A 17,192-nucleotide genomic window follows, 5' to 3' on the forward strand; every position below is an offset into this window, starting at 1 on the left:
AAAGCCCCGCATGATGAAAGGCGCACCGCGATTGGCAAGGCATCTCGTTTCAGAGGGGCAGGCGGCACATAATACCAATTAAGCTTCTTTTAGCGGGAGCGCCATCTGCTGGCAGGAAACCTGATCCCTGCCTGAGGTAGATGGTCTTTAGCGGTCTGCCTGCGACCAGATGACAAGGCGGGTGACTGAAGGGGCAGCGTTTGCCCCCCAGGGGATCAGGGCAGGGGAGCTGCAATGGCAAGGTAGCAGTTGGCACCTTCACCAGGGTTGGCATCGGGCAGCACTCCCATCTGGGAAGCTTTTTTGAATCCTGTAGTAGGCGGGCATGGAGGCTTATTTTTGGGGAAGGTGTCTGTTAAAAGACAGCGCCAGGTGGTCAGCTGAGGCAGAAGGGGGGCCGACATCTAAATGACGGTTCAGGCGGTCGATGAATCAATTAGTCGAGACGTTGTGGTGGTCCGGTGCCGCTCAGATTCACACTGTCGATGGGATGGCGATTTATTTATTCATTTATTTTTTTGGTTGGGGTTTCCAGGGGCGCATCCAGCCTTGGGCCGACCCGCACTCACTCACAGACAGACACGAAATCCACTCAATCAAATAAATAAATCGGACCACCCTCTCCCCTTCCTCTTCGGCGACAACAAATCCAACGCACGACAATAAACACCCACGACAACTTTTGGGTGGTGGAGGGGGGGGGGGGGGTGTTTATGGTTGGGCAAATCCTGTGAACTGCAGAGGTGAATGTAAAGTTTGTCCAAGCGTTTTGTGTTGAGATGTGTGGGCGCGCTCCCTCCGACGAAGACGATGCAGACGGGCACGAGACAAAACTTGAATGCACTACCACAGTAATGCGGGACCACCATGTGACACCCACACAGCAGTGCTGACAAGCAAAACGACGGCAACCCTTCTCTCTTTAAGTGGCGCTCTCTCTTTTTTTAAAGTTCCCCTCCCACCCAGCAGCCCCGTTGCAGACGTCCAATCCGGGTGATACCCTGGGGGCTGCTGGGAATTGGAGTCCATCAAGTTGTGGCACTGCTACCACGTGATAATTGTGCCTTTTTATGATGAGCATGGCACTGATGTAGCGCCTTTCATGGAGGGGCATAGCAAGAGTCCTGCACGTCACACTGAAATTGACCAAGAAATCAGCCACAAGTCAGTCTTTATATAGCGCCACTCGTAATGAGAGATAAACCGGTAACAACTGAGTTCACTGTCACCCATATAGTGCCTTTCACCGTGAACAGTTTTACAAAGAATTGGAACATCTGCCCTTGGGCACAGCATCTCCTGCTTTTATATCTTCTTCCTCCCGTCCCATTAGGGGTCACCACAGTGGATCATCATGTTCCATCTCTTCCTGTCCTCGTCATCTTGCTCTGTCACCTCCATCACCTGCATGTCCTCTCTCACCACATCCATAAACCTTCTCTTAGGCCTTCCTCTTCTCCTCTTACCTGTCAGCTCTTTCCTTAGCACCCTTCTCCCAGTATACCCCTCATCTCTCCTCTGCACATGTCCAAACCAACGCAATCTCGCCTCTCTGACTTTGTCTCCCACCCGTCCAACCTGAGCTGACCCTCTAATGTCCTCATTTCTAATCCTGTCCATCCTCATCACACCCAGTGCACAGCTTAGCATCTTTAACTCTGCCACCTCCAGCTCTGTCTCCTGTGCCACTATCTCCAGCCCATATAATACAGCTGGTCTGACTACCGTCCTGTAGACCTTCACTGTCACTGATATCCGTCTGTCACAAATCACTCCTGACACTCTTCTCCACCCTGCCTGCACTCTCTTCTCCACCTCTCTATCACACTCCTCTATTCACACACACGTATTCTGTCTTGGTGGTCCTACTGACCTTCATTCCTCTCCTCTCCAGAGCAGATCTCTGCCTCTCCAGGGTCTCCTCAGCCTGCCTGCTACTCTTGTCACAGACCACAATGTCATCATCCTGTTTTTATGTCTGGCGCAGCCTAATTAGGAATGCAGGACAGTTATGTGTGTCACAGTCGGTCTATGAGTGTTTCATATAGCGTCTTTCACAGTAAGGAATAAGAGTGCCCTGCGATCCACTTGAACGTATCATTAAGTCAGAACTCTTTCAGTCCAAGTTTTAAGAAGTCAAGCGAAATGACCCCCTTGACTGGCTCACTAAACACGTTACAGTATGCAGGCTTTCAAGTACATCTCGCCTGAAGGGGGCGCCTGAGTTTCCTCGAGTTTTGCTTGACTTCTCATTGCACCCATAATGGCTAACACGGTACAACGCCCTAGTAATCCAAGTTTTATAAAGCGCCTTTCGTATTGAGAATGTGAGAGCCTTACGATCCCCGTGAAGGTGTAAGGAATACATCAGGGTTTAATGTGTCCCATGGGGAGACGTGAAGGGCCGTGCAGTATGAGTAAGAGAGAAATCACCCGGTGTGCGTTACGCCTCTCTTTACAGGGGGAGAAATAAAGCGTCTTACAGTACTCTTAAGAGCGAGCCATTCCATTAGCGGGTGTTTTATACAGCAGCTTTACTGTCCACTGGAATGGCTACCTGACAGATTTGTTATGTTGTACTGTCAGATACAGCAATTCACGTTTGACTTGAATATTTAATCAAGTTTCAAGTCAGTCTGCGTTTTATATAGCATCTTTATCAGTGTGAAGTGCTTTACAGTCCACTGGAGTGGGCGACTTACAAATAAGTCCATTAGTTGGTGTGAGGAGCTCCTTTCACAGTAAGGCACACGCACACCGTGCTCTCCGTTCTACTCGAATATTTCTTTAAATAATCTGTCAGTTCCTCTGCTTCATATAGCGCCTTTCATACAAATACAGCGTTCTACATTCTACATGGATATTTAATTAATATACCAATCTATGTTGTATATACAGTAGTGCCTTTCTTAGTGTGAAGCGCTTTACAGTCCCCTTGAATATGTGACTAAGAAATAAGTCAATAATTGGTGTGTAGTGAGACGCACTGTGCTCTACATTCTACTTGAATATTTAATGACGTAATAAATGAGTTAGTCAGTCCCTCGGCAGTCCAGCTTAGGGTTAAGGGGGCTTGGAAAATGTTACGGCAGTTTAATAGGTCATCTGTTTTATATAGCGCCTTTTGTAAAGATACAGCACTTCGGGTTCTACTGGAACGTTTAATTAAATAATAAATGAATTATTCACATTTATATAGCACCTTTCATATAAATACAGTGCTCCGGGTTCTACTGGAACGTTTAATTAAATAAATTATTCACATTTATATAGCGCCTTTTGTAAAAATACATTTCTTTGGGTTCTACTGGAACATTTGATTAAATAAATGAATTATTCACATTTATATATCGCATTTTGTAAACATATAGTGCTTCGGGTTCTACTTGAACATTTAAGTACATAATAAATTAATCACATTTATATAGTGCCTTTCATATAAATACAGTGTTTCGAGTTCTACTGGAACATTTAATTAAATAATAAATGAATTATTCACATTTATATAGCGCCTTTCATATAAATGCAGTGTTTTTCAAGTTCTTCTGGAACATTTAATTAAATAATAAATGAATTATTTACATTTATATAGCGCCTTTCATATAAATATAGTGCTTCGGGTTCTACTTGAACATTTAATTAAATAATAAGTGAATTATTCACATTTATATAGCGCCTTTTGTAAAAATGCATTCCTTTGGGTTCTACTGGAACATTTAAGTACATAATAAATTAATTAATCACATTTATATAGCACCTTTCATAAAAATACAGTGCTTTGGGTTCTACTTGAACATTTAATGAAATAAATTATTCACATTTATATAGCACCTTTCATAAAAATACAGTGCTTCAGGTTCTACTTGAACATTTAATTAAATAATAAATGAATTATTTACATTTATATAGTGCCTTTCATATAAATATAGTGCTTCGGGTTCTACTTGAACATTTAATTAAATAATAAGTGAATTATTCACATTTATATAGCGCCTTTTGTAAAAATGCATTCCTTTGGGTTCTACTGGAACATTTAAGTACATAATAAATTAATTAATCACATTTATATAGCACCTTTCATAAAAATACAGTGCTTTGGGTTCTACTTGAACATTTAATGAAATAAATTATTCACATTTATATAGCGCCTTTCATAAAAATACAGTGCTTCAGGTTCTACTTGAACATTTAATTAAATAATAAATGAATTATTCACATTTATATAGTGCCTTTTGTAAAAATACATTTCTTTGGGTTCTATTGGAACATTTAATTAAATAAATGAATTATTCACATTTATATATCGCATTTTGTAAACATATAGTGCTTCGGGTTCTACTGGAACATTTAAGTACATAATAAATGAATTAATCACATTTATATAGCACCTTTCATATAAATAGTGTTTCGAGTTCTACTGGAACATTTAATTGAATAATAAATGAATTATTCACATTTATATAGCGCCTTTCGTAAACATGCAGTGCTTTGGGTTCTACTTGAACATTTCTTTAAGCAGTGTGACAGATGGCCACTGCCTTTACGCGACTAGGACACCAGCTGGATGGAAGGACCGGGGCAGAGAGCATTCACAAGGTGCTGCCTTCTCCCAGCACGCTAGAGGACAGCCCTCCTGGGCAGCTGTGGCACTAACATGGCATGCTGGGAGTTGGAGTTTGGCACAGGCTTGTTGGTTTCCGCCAGGGGGGGCACTCCCAGGTGTAACATCAAAGGAGCCGCCTAACTCCATTTGGGGGCCAGAGTTGGAAGGAAGAGGGACACAGCTTGACCGTGGAGGAGTTGAGGCGGAATGGAGAAGAGGAGGAGGAGGAGGAGGAACTGTGTATTGGTGCATTGTACTGTGTCGCTGGGGGGAGTGAGGGGGAAAGCGCTACCTCTTGCAGGTAAAGGTGTGCTGTGCTGGAACTCGCGTCTCTGCCTGTCTGTGTCGTGGTTGGGGTGGCTGGAGTGCCCATTGGTCTCCACAGTAGTAATCAGTTATTCACATTTATAGAGTGCCTTTGTTAGAAATAAAGTGCTAGGAGTTTGACTTGAACATTTGATTAACTAATGCATCAGTTAGTCAGTTTTATATAGCGCCTTTGTTGAAAATACAGTGCTTTGCATTCTGCTTGAACACTGAATTAAATAGTAAATCCGTTAATCGCTTTTTTATAGCACCTTTCTTAAAAATATATAGTGCTCTGCATTCTACTTGAACTATTTAATTTATACCTCAGTTAATCACATTTATATAGTGTCTTTCTTGCATTCTAGTCGAACATTTACTTAAGCAATACCTTAGTTAATCACATTTATATAGCGCCTTTCTTAAAAATGCAGTGCTTTGGGTTCTACTTGAACATTTAATTCAATAATAAATCTGTTAATCCTGGTTATATAGCGCCTTTCTTAAAGATACAGTGCTTTACCTTCTTCCTGAACACAGAATTGAATTATAAATCTGTTAGTCACTTTTATATAGTGCCTTTCTGAGATATACAGTGCTTTGAATTTTACTTGAACATTTAACAAAGTAATACATTGATTAATTGATGCTCTATAGAGCGCCTTTCATAGCGAGGGCTTCTAAAGAGCACTTCATGATCCCCATTGCTGTGTAGACAGTTCTAACCTGATATGGCGCCTTTCATGTCAGCGTGTTTACGAAGCTGATGACAACACAACAAGTTAACGTGAAGGTCCACACACTTTACTACACTGACGATGAGCTATAAATACAAACGCAGTGGGCTGTAATCCTGGCCCTGTCCTTGTCCCTGCCCCTCTGGGTCCCCTCACACTTGACTTGTTCAGACCCCCAAGATTTCCCCTTGCTAAGGACTCTCTGAAGGTGCGGCGCTCATTTAAAGTTTGGGCTGGTGAGGTGGCCAGTCTGCTGTGTCTCCTGACCTGAACGCTTATTCTTCATTTAACATAGCGCCTTTCAACTTGTCCCTTGGCTGTAAGGTGTGCTGCCTGCATTTTGTGGTTATCTCTCAATTTGTCACACTGCAGCTCAGTCCTTGGACTGGTTACCCACACCTGAGGCCGGTGTCCAGCCCCAGATTGGGTGGAAGTGCTGACGCTAACCCGAGTCGTACCCACGGACTGAAGTGAAGGACGCGACTCACCTGAAGGCAACGACATGCACCCCTGGAGCCGCCCGGGGGGTGACCGCCACTCAACGACACTTTACTTATGTCATGGAGGGCTTGTGCACTTGTGTTTTACCTGATCCTGGTCTTCTGCCTCTTCTGCCAGGTGTACTTGGAGCAGACATCCAGGGACGTGGTCTCACCTGCCAGGACCGGCCAATAACGTCTCGCATGGCTCTGATCTGCGGCACCTCGTCCTGCCACATGGCGGTAAGTCCCCCCTTAACCCACCTCACCACAAGACAGGAGTAGAAGATGGAGACGACTGGCACAGTTGCCCTCCTGAGATGAGCTGCCGCCCTCCTCCACTCCACCTTGAGGCGCTCCTCTCAGTTATCAGTTTCTACAACATGTCTGTCTGCTCACTGGCCGTCCTGTCTGTCTGATGCGGTGCCCGGCCACTCATCTTCATCTTCTGGGGACTGCCCGTTTTTATTGTACCCCAGATGGAAGAGACAGGGACATCTTGGGGCTGAAAGTGGGGCACAAAACGTCTCCCTGGAACTGCCTTTCAGGACTACGGGTGAAAAAGAAGACCGTGTTAGTGACGGCACCCCCTGTCTTCGTGAGGTGGTACTGCTTACTTCAAGAGAGCCAGACACTCATTCATGAGTCTTTCTCTCTCTCTATATATATATTGTGGTAGAACAGCCCCCCGAACACAGACTGACAGACCCCAAATGTCCAAAACACACACTTTATATTGTCTTCTTTATACATGGCACCTCACAATGCCCTTCCAGCCGACTCCAGTCCCTTCTTTTCTTGAACCTTCGAATACTTCAGCTGCCTCCACTCCTCTCCTCTCCAGCTCCGTCTTCTCCCTCCCAACTCCGGCTCCTCCAATGAAGTGAGGCGGCCCCTTTTATAATGCCCCGGATGTGCTTCTGGTGCTCCGTGACCATCTTCCGCTGGCACTTCCTGGTGTGGTGGAAGTGCCGCATGAGCACCTGGAAGCACTTGGGGTATATCTGGAACCTCCTTTGGCAGCATTCCATGGCTCCCTGATCTTCTGGGCACACCCTGGTGGTGCCCATGGACCCCAACAGGGTTGAGCTTCTATGCTGTGACCCCCACACAGACCAGGGTGGCTGCCGTCTTGTGGCCCAGGGGAGGTATGGTCCCTCTCCCGGTCCTTCCAGGCGTCTCCAGCCATCCACAACAATATATACTGTATATATGTATATGTATCATGTGGCGGGCTGGCGCCCTGCCCAGGGTTTGTTTCCTGCCTTGCGCCCTGTGTTGCGCCCGTGACCCTGTAGTTAGGATACAGCGGGTTGGATGATGGATGGATGGATGGATATATGTATCAGGCATAGACCTACATTGCAGCTCATTCCAAAAGGCGCTATATTGAATTAAGGTGGAGGGCTGTGCAGACCCCTTAAATAGACTGTAGTAGTTGCCATCATGTTAACGGAAGTGTAAGGCGGGCTGCTGTTTACGTCATGGTGCCTTTTACAGTGGTACAGGGTGGGCTATACTCGTGAAGGTTTGGGTCCTCCATGGCACTCAAGACTCCATTCACCCGCCTGCATTGCTGGCATCTGGCTTGGCAAGATCCATGCTGTTTGCACCAGTTCTGACCGGTCCAAAGCAGGAGCCGAGATTTCTCCGAGCGGGTGACATTTTTCCAGTTGCCCAGTTTTGGTGATTTTGTGCCCGCTGTAGCCTCTTTGACAGGAGTGAAGGCCCACCATGGTGTTCAGTTTCAGTGTTTGACACCCGTTGCTGTTGTTATTTGACAATGTTTGGTCTTCCTTTCTGTTTGCTTGGCCAGGTCTCTACATTTTCCTTTGACTTCTCATTAACAGAACTGGATGTTCCTCTTTATAGCGCCATTCCCTGTAAGCTGCAGTGCCTTCAGACCCCCAGTGGGTGACCAGCTCTGGCAATGATGCCACAGTCATGGTGGCAGCTCAGACCACACGTCTGGGCCATTAAGACTGTAAAGGAGGTCCTGGGTGGATGGATGGTATTTTTTTCCCCCCGGATGAGAGGCCAATGGTGGACTGTTGACCAGGGCATTCATGTTCAGCCAGTACATGAGGTGGCAACATTCTGCTGGCATGACTCCAGATTACAGTACCCCAGGGCTTCATGAGAAGTGTGGCTGTCAGGGACCTCCAGTGTCGGTGAAGTGAGCTGTTAGTGGACTTGCTGGAGTTGCACCCTTGTGCCTGTCCAGGTGAATTGGTGAATGGAGGAGCCCCCCATCCTGGTCACTGGACCGTAAGAGAATGGCATTGAGCCTTTGAACCTAACATTTGTGCTAGTGTAGTTGGGGTCTGAGACTCCGCCCCCTGCTGTCCAGAAATGACACCAACGCCTTGTGACTACTTGCTGTGCGGATGAAATGGAGCCGCGTGATTGGATGCCTGGAGCAGCAGGTGGACACTGACAGAACTTCACGTTGACTTTTTAACATTTTAATCTGGGTGGACACGAGTGGACCCCCGGGGTGGTGTGCGTCCGTCCATTACATCTGTCTGGATGCGAGTGTGCAGACCTTGAGACCTCCCAGACGGGTCACTCGGTCCCACTGGAGCTCAGCCCGTTCACTTTCAGGACTTTTTGCCGTGCAGCTGACAATTTTCCATCTTTTTTTTTTTTTTTTCCTGAAATTCCATGGAAGTCCGGTGCGAGTCCCCTAATTCCACAGGGTCTGCTTTTTCCAGTTCATTCCACATCATAACACATGGACTTGCTATAATCAAAGCCGGACACGTCTCTCCCCCCCCCCCCCCACCCAGCCACCCGGACGATGTCAAGCAGCTGTCTGTCTGGGCCCTGAGCTGACCGGCTGCTGCTGACGGCTCCTGATAAGCGTCGCCTCGCTTTGTTTTCCCAGACGGATTTCTGCTGGCTGTGAGCTGTCAGGGAGACAAGGCGAGTGGTGGGGGGGGGGTTTGGGTTATGGGGGGGAAGGCCAGGGCAGTCAGTCTTCATATGGCGCCTTTCATACGGAGCATGCGCTGTATGTCTCTGTTGGTGGTCACAGCTGAGTGTGCCGAGTGACCATAAGGAGCTGGGTGCACTATGGAGAGGGGACGAGCCCACTTAAAGGGAACCTGAGAGGCCAGCATAACAGCGAACCCTTGTGAACTTCCAAAAATCTGACCAAGTGAGCGGCTTGTTCAAATTAAGAGTTTCACATGAGGGAGAAACAGTTCAAGGTGGACGGCGGGCCCACCCTCCATAGATCTCACTAAACACAGGGGTCACATCGGACAGTGTGGCACATTGGTTAAGGCTCTGGGGTTCAAACCCTGAGGCTGTGGATTCAGATTCCACCACTGACACCACGGTGTGACCCTGAGCAGGTCACTTCACCTGCCCGTGCTCCAATTACAAAAATAAATGGAACCAATGGGGTCTCAAATGTTGCAAGTCACTTTGGATTAAGGCGTCGGCCAAATAAATCAATGTGAACATCCTGGTGGGCCAGCCCTCTTAAAGATGTGGTCACTTCAAAATGTGTCCATTTTGAGGTTCTTTTTTAATTGAGAGTTTATGACAAGGTTGACCCTTTTAAGGTGGACGGCGTGCCCACCTCCATATATCTCACTAAGCACAGGGGTCACATCGGGCGGTGTGGTGCAGTGGTTAAGGCTCTGGGCTTCAAATCCCACTACTGACACCACGGTGTGACCCTGAGTAGGTCACTTCACCCACCTGGGCTCCAATTGCAAAAAGAAATGTCACCAATTGTATCATAAATGTTGTAAGTCGCTTTGGATTAAGGCGTTGGCCAAATAAATCAATTTAAATGTCAACATCAGGGTGGGCCAGCCTAACCGTAAACTTGTGGTCACTTCAAAGTTCAACTTCCCCTGCAAAAAATTGACCAAGTGTGTCCGTTTTGAGCGTATTTTTTAGTTGAGTGTTTAAGACAAGGTTGACCCTTGGGTGGCGTGTCCAGCTGCATATATCTCACTACTCGCTGCAGATACTTCAAAGTGGACCACCCTTCTTAAATTGCACCAAGTGTGTCCTCTTCCATGTCGGTGGCTGCCCTACCAGTGGACTTGTGGTCACTTGAGAGTTGATTTCCTCTCCTGAAGATCTGACCAGATGTGTCCTCCTTGTTGTAATTGAGAGTGTCTAATGAGGCAGACCCTCATACGGTGTTACACCACTAAAGATAGATGTCACACTTCAGAGTGGACCTGTGGCCACTTCAGAGTTGATGTCCCCTCCCAAAACTTGACCGTGTGTGGATTGTTCAAACTGAGATCATCAAACAGGGATGGCTGGTTCTAGGTGGGCAGTGTGTCCACCTCTGTATATCTGACCAAACACTGAGATAACTTCACAGTGGGCTGGCCCCCTTTAACAGGAACTGAGTGGTCCGCCTATCAGTGAAATTGAGGGATCTTCAAAGTTGATGTCCTCTCCCAAAACTTGACTGTGTGTGGATTGTTCAAACTGAGAACTTCAAACAGGGTTCAAGGTGGGCGGTATGTCCACCTCCATATATCTCACTAAACACCAAGGTAACTTCAGAGTGTAAAATGGATGGAACTTGAGGGAACTTCAGAGTTGATGGCCCCTCCCAAACCTTGACCATTGTTCTAATCGGGAGCTTCAAACAGGGTTGGCTGATTTACGGTGGACGGGGTGTCCACCTCCATATGTATCACTACCATCTGAGGTTACTTCAGAGAGGACAAGCCCCCTTAAAATGGATGGAGTGGTCCACCTATCAGTAAATCTGAGCGCACTTCAGGGTTGATACTTCCAAAAAATGACCAAGTGTGTCCACTTTGAGCTTATTTCATAAAATTGAGAGTTTGAAAGGGTCAGCCTTGTTTTATGGTGGACAGTGCGTCCAGCTCCATATATCTCACTAAACACTGATGTACCTTCAGAGTGGGCCAGCCCCCTTAAAATGGACTGAGTGGCCCACCTATCAGTGAACTTGCGGTCATTTCAGAGTTGATATTTCCAAAAATTGACCAAGTGTGTCCACTTTGAGCTTATTTGATTTAACGGGAGAGTTTGAAAGGGTCAGCCTTGTTTAATGGTGGACAGCATGTCCTCTTCCATATTTCTCCCCAAACACTGACAGTACAGCAGACCGGCCTCCTTGAAGTGGACTGAGCATTTCCTCCTCCATATGGGTGGCCAGCTTATCAGTGAACTTGTGGTCATTTCAGATGCCATGTCCCCTCCTAAATCTTGACCAAGTGTCGATTGTTTTCATTGAGCATTTTCAAGTAAGGTTGACCCTTTCGATGTGGACGGTGTCACCACCTCCATGTATCCCAATGAAAGCTGACTGGGTGGCCAACCCATCAGTGGACTTGAGGTCACTTCAGAGTTGATTTTGCTGAAAACTGACCAAGCGTGGACTGTTTTAATTGAGAGGTTGGCCAATTTAAGGTGGACAGCTTTTCTAGCTCCATAAATCTCACTAAGCACTGAAGTCACTTCACAGTGGACTGAGCATAGTAGCCAACTTACAGGTGAACTTGTGGTCACTTCACAGTTGATGTCCCCTCCCAAAACTTGACCGTGTGTGGATTGTTCTAACATGAGAGCTTCAAACAGGGTTGGGTGGTTCAAGGTGGGCAGTGTGTCCCCCTCCATATATCTCACTTAACACTGAGTTAACTTCACAGTGGGCCGGCCCCCTTTAAATGGACTGAGTGGTCCACCTATCAGTGAACTTGAGGGCTCTTCAGAGTTGATGGCCCCTCCCAAACCTTGACCATTGTTCTAATCAGGAGTTTCAAACAGGGTTGGCTGATTTAAGGTGGACAGGGTGTCCACCTCCATGTGTATCACTACAATCTGGGGTTACTTCAAAGTGGACAAGCCCTCTTAAAATGGACTGAGTGGCCAACCGATCAGTAAACTTGACCGTGTGTGAATTGTTTTATTGAGAGTTTCACAATGGGTTGGCTGATTCAAGGTGGGCAGTGTGTCCATCTCCATACTGTATATCTCACTATTCACTGAGGTGACTTCAGAGTGGATCCAAGCCCCCTGAAAATGGATGGAATGGTCCACCTATCAGTGAATTTGTGGTCACTTCAGAGTTGATGTCTCCTCCCAAAACTTCTAACTGAGAGCTTCAAGCAGGGTTGGCTGATTCGAGGTGGGCAGTTTGTCCACCTCCATATATCTCATTATTCACTGAGGTAACTTCAGAATGGCCCCTAGCCCCCTTAAAATGGATGGAGTGGTCCATCTATCAGTAAACTTGAGGGCACTTCTGAGTTGAAACTTCCAAAAATTGACCAAGTGTGTCCACTTTGAGCTTATTTGATTTAACGGGAGAGTTTGTAAGGGTCAGCCTTGTTTAATGGTGGACAGCGTGTCTACCTCCATATATCTCCCCAAACACTGATGTAACTTCAGAGTGGTCCAGCCCCCTTAAAATGGGATGGAGTGGTCCACCGATCAGTAAACTTGAGGGCACTTCAGGGTTGATACTTCCAAAAATTGACCAAGTGTGTCCACTTTGAGCTTATTTGATTCAAATGAGAGTTTGAAAGGGTCAGCCTTGTTTTATGGTGAGCAGCGTGTCCAACTCCATATATCTCCCCAATCACTGACAGTACAGCAGAGTTGACCGGCCTCCTTAAAGTGGACTGCATTTCCTCCTCTGTATGGGTGGGCAGCTTATCAGTGAACATGTGGTCACTGCAGAGTTGATGGCCCCTCCCAAACCTTCTAACTGAGAGCTTCAAGCAGGGTTGGCTGATTTAAGGTGGACGGGGTGTCCACCTCCATTTATATATATGTATCACTACAATCTGAGGTTGCTTCAGAGTGGACAGGCCACCTTAAATTGGACTGAGCGGCCAACCAGTCAGTGAACCTGTGGTCACTTGAGACCCGATGCCCCCTCGTACAACTTGACCGTGTGTGGATTGTTTTATTGAGAGTTTCAAACAGGGGTGGCTGATTTAAGGTGGACAGGGTGTCCACCTCCATATATCTCACTACAATTTGAGGTTATTTCAGAGTGGACAAGCCCCCTTAAAATGGACTGAGTGCCCAACCTATCAGTAAACTTGTGGTCACTTCAGACGTGATGCCCCCTCGTAAAAACCTGAGCAACTCTGAATTGTTTTCTTGAAAGTTTCAGACTGGGTTGGTTGATTTAAAGGTGGCCATCACGTCCAGCTGGTGTCACGTCAGAGATCTTCTTACTGCACTCATGCTACCAGTGCGCCACCATAGCCGCCCAGGAGGTTAATATATAATATAATCGATATAAGTAATACAATTCAATAAATGGTCCATTTGCAATTCATTCTATCCCCCAAAATACTTTGTTTCTTATTACTGATGAATCAAATGACTCGAATCACTTCACCGTGTAGTTCAGAAGAATCAAATCAGTAACGTTAATCAAAATGCCCACCATCAGTATCAACTTATGGTATCAGTTTGTCTGTTGCCTTGTTTGCTATTGCATTCTCAACAGCAATGTTTGTGATGCACCATCTGTTGGAATGAAAAATGCAATACATGCATTACAACATGCTGTACTGCTGCGGTGCTTGTGGCTCCTTGCCTCTTCCCTTTTTATTTATTTATTTGTTTATTTATTTATTTTTTCACCCAAATAATCACAATCCTCTTTATGGATGAACACCTCACGATTTCACACGACCCCCCCTGCCCACCTTTTCACATGGTCTCCATTCAAAATTGTTGTACTGAGAAACAAACTCCGTTTGAAGTTGGAGGTTCTGTGGAATACTTGGCTCCGTACCTTTCTGTCCCACTGTAACGGGCATTGAACTTGGGTGACTCTGGCAGACTCGCCATTCTTTAAGGCTGCCCTGCAGCTGGCGCTGAAGCTGCTCATTTGAATGATGGACTTGTTGACGCCTCTCTGATGCCATCGCCAGTCTGAATCCGCTGGTCAGTGCTGTTACAATGAATTCCAGTAGGTGGCGCCACGCAGACGTTAACACTGACTGGTGCCCAGCAGAGGGTGACAGCCAGACAGAAATTAGCTGCCATTAAGGAGGTGAGATAAAAGTATAACACAATCGTAAATCCTGACTTCTCTTATTGCGTATCTGTGTGGAGCTGCGGGTCACACTTACGGGTTACGGGTTCAAATCCCAGTCCAGTTACCGTCTCCTGGTGTTTAAATGGGTTTTATTCCTGAGTGGCACGAGTGCACCAGGGTCCTCTGCAGTGGACAATAAGAATTTCTTGGGGACTCAAAACACAAGTGGGAATACAGAATGAGAGTGAATTCTCCAGCCTTTGTTTTGTAACTCAGATAAAAGAACAAAACAAAGCCCACCTCGTGAATTGGTCGGGCTGTTCTGCCCGCTTCTCTGGGTCTCTTTATGCAGCTTCTCTTCCATGTTATTTGCTGTCCCCACTCAGTGGTTGGGTGGTTTGCAGACATTTCCAGATGTTCATGTGGGGTGGTCTTCCATTTTCAAGCTTGGCCTGGCAGTCTCCTCCAGCTTCATGTCTCTCTATTTTTGTTTTTTTTTTTTTATTTCAGATAAGTGAAAAGCCCCTTTTTGTTCCTGGAGTCTGGGGCCCGTACTTCTCTGCCATGGTGCCAGGGTTTTGGCTAAATGAAGGTGGACAGAGTGCGACGGGCAGACTGGTGAGTGTGTGGGGAGATGAGATGCTGCAACTCTTGGCACTGCAGGCTGATTGGAGATTCATAGGAGGGGAGCCGAGCCAAGCTGAGTGCTTGGGGACATGTGAGGACAGCAGTGACACGGGGGCCACCTGCCTGCATGACCCACTTGAGAGCTCATTCTCTGAGTGAGGGGTAAAAATTCAGATGGCCTTCACACCTGCTGTGGGCTCTTCTATAGCGCCCTGCATCCTCTACATGGTTCACTCCCATTTGTTAGATGAGTTCTTATGAGCAAGAGGATGGAATGGAGGAACGAGACAAGGAGGCCAGGAAGGGCTGCGGAAACTCCAGGTGCCCACAGCGGCTCCTCTGTTGCTGTTTTATGTTGAGAAAGAGAAAGAAAGAAAAGCGAGACAGAGCTGCGTCACCATTGAACTCCCCAGACTGTCTTTGTCGTGTGACGTCTGCTCATCTGTCCCCCTTATCTGTCCTCCTTGTTTCTTACAGCTGGACTTCATCGTCCGAGGACATACCGCTTTCCCGGAGCTGCAAAGACGAGCCGAACACAGGTCAGAGTGAAGCTTTCACCCAAATCTGCCCTTTTGTCTCCTGTTTAGTTTTGGGGGTGTCTGTGCTCAGTGCCTAACACTAATATCCTGCCTGAGATGGTGGCAGCGGTGGGATTTGCACTCGGGCCCTTTGGATTACAAGACGTCAGCGGAGCTGAACATAGAACTTGAGTAGTGAGGATAAGGTGACTGTGTGGTCTGAAGGCCCTGAGTTCAAGGTCTGTTGTGGCTGTCACCATCTCAGGGAGGACAGGTAGCTGAGAAAGAAAGGAAGATGGATGGATGGACAAACTGAAAGAAAGTTTATATAGCTCCTTTCAGGCTTTGAATTCAGCTCTGTGGAAGAGAAAGAAAGAAAGAAAGAAAGAAAGAAAGAAAGAAAGAAAGAAAGAAAGAAAGAAAGAAAGAAAGAAAGAGAAAGATGGATGGATGGATGGATGGATGGACAAACTGAAAGAAATTGTATTTAGCTCATTTCATGCTTTGGATTCTAGCTCTGTGGAAATCAAAGTATTGTTAATTGAAGAGAAAGAAAGAAAGAAAGAAAGAAAGAAAGAAAGAAAGAAAGAAAGAAAGAAAGAAAGAAAGAAAGAAAGAAAGAAAGAAAGAAAGAAAGAAAGAAAGATGGATGGATGGATGGACAAACTGAAAGAAAGTTTATTTAGCTCAGTTCATGCTTTGAATTCTAGCTCTGTGGAAATCAAAGTATTGTTAATTGAAGAGAAAAAGAAAGAAAGAAAGAAAGAAAGAGAAAGAAAGAAAGAGAGATGGATGGATGGATGGATGGACAAACTGAAAGAAATTGTATTTAGCTCATTTCATGCTTTGGATTCTAGCTCTGTGGAAATCAAAGTATTGTTAATTGAAGAGAAAAAGAAAGAAAGAAAAGAGAAAGAAAGAAAGAGATGGATGGATGGATGGATGGACAAACTGAAAGAAATTGTATTTAACTCATTTCATGCTTTGGATTCTAGCTCTGTGGAAATCAAAGTACTGTTAATTGAAGAGAAAGAAAGAGAAAGAAAGAAAGATGGATGGATGGATGGATGGATGGATGGACAAACTGAAAGAAATTGTATTTAGCTCATTTCATGCTTTGGATTCTAGCTCTGTGGAAATCAAAGTACTGTTAATTGAAGAGAAAGAAAGAAAGAAAGAGAAAGAAAGATGGATGGACAAACTGAAAGAAATTGTATTTAGCTCAGTTCATGCTTTGGATTATAGCTCTGTGGAAATCAAAGTACTGTTAATTGAAAAGAAAGAAAGAAAGAAAGAAAGAAAGAAAGAAAGAAAGAAAGAAAGAAAGAAAGAAAGAAAGAAAGAAAGAGAAAGATGGATGGATGGATGGATGGATGGATGGACAAACTGAAAGAAATTGTATTTAGCTCAGTTCATGCTTTGGATTATAGCTCTGTGGAAATCAAAGTACTGTTAATTGAAAAGAAAGAAAGAAAGAAAGAAAGAAAGAAAGAAAGAAAGAAAGAAAGAAAGAAAGAAAGAAAGAAAGAAAGAAAGAGAAAGATGGATGGATGGATGGATGGATGGACAAACTGAAAGAAAGTTTATTTAGCTCATTTCATGCTTTGGATTCTAGCTCTGTGGAAATCAAAGTATTGTTAATTGAAGAGAAAGAAAGAAAGAGAAAGAAAGAAAGAAAGAAAGAAAGAAAGAAAGAAAGAAAGAAAGAAAGAAAGAAAGAAAGATGGATGGACAAACTGAAAGAAAGTTTATTTAGCTCAGTTCATGCTTTGGATTCTAGCTCTGTGGAAATCAAAGTATTGTTAATTGAAAAGAAAGAAAGAAAGAAAGAAAGAAAGAAAGAAAGAAAGAAAGAAAGAAAGAAAGAAAAAGATGGATGGATGGACAAACTGAAAGAAAGTGTATTTA

The 17,192-nt window shown here is 45.2% G+C and overlaps 1 protein-coding gene across 2 annotated transcripts in view; it reads left to right on the top strand.

Moving 5' to 3' along the window:
• fggy (FGGY carbohydrate kinase domain containing) overlaps positions 1 to 17,192 on the top strand; it is a 183,543-nt gene that overhangs the window by 131,886 nt on the left and 34,465 nt on the right. For both annotated transcript variants that reach the window (XM_028810782.2, XM_028810783.2), the window contains exons 8-10: positions 6,265 to 6,368; positions 14,650 to 14,757; positions 15,244 to 15,305. In XM_028810782.2, the coding sequence (XP_028666615.1) occupies positions 6,265 to 6,368; positions 14,650 to 14,757; positions 15,244 to 15,305 (274 nt within the window). The remainder of the gene's footprint in view (positions 1 to 6,264; positions 6,369 to 14,649; positions 14,758 to 15,243; positions 15,306 to 17,192) is intronic.

Source organism: Erpetoichthys calabaricus, chromosome 10 (assembly GCF_900747795.2).
Source record: "Erpetoichthys calabaricus chromosome 10, fErpCal1.3, whole genome shotgun sequence".
Taxonomy (NCBI): Eukaryota; Metazoa; Chordata; class Cladistia; order Polypteriformes; family Polypteridae; genus Erpetoichthys; species Erpetoichthys calabaricus.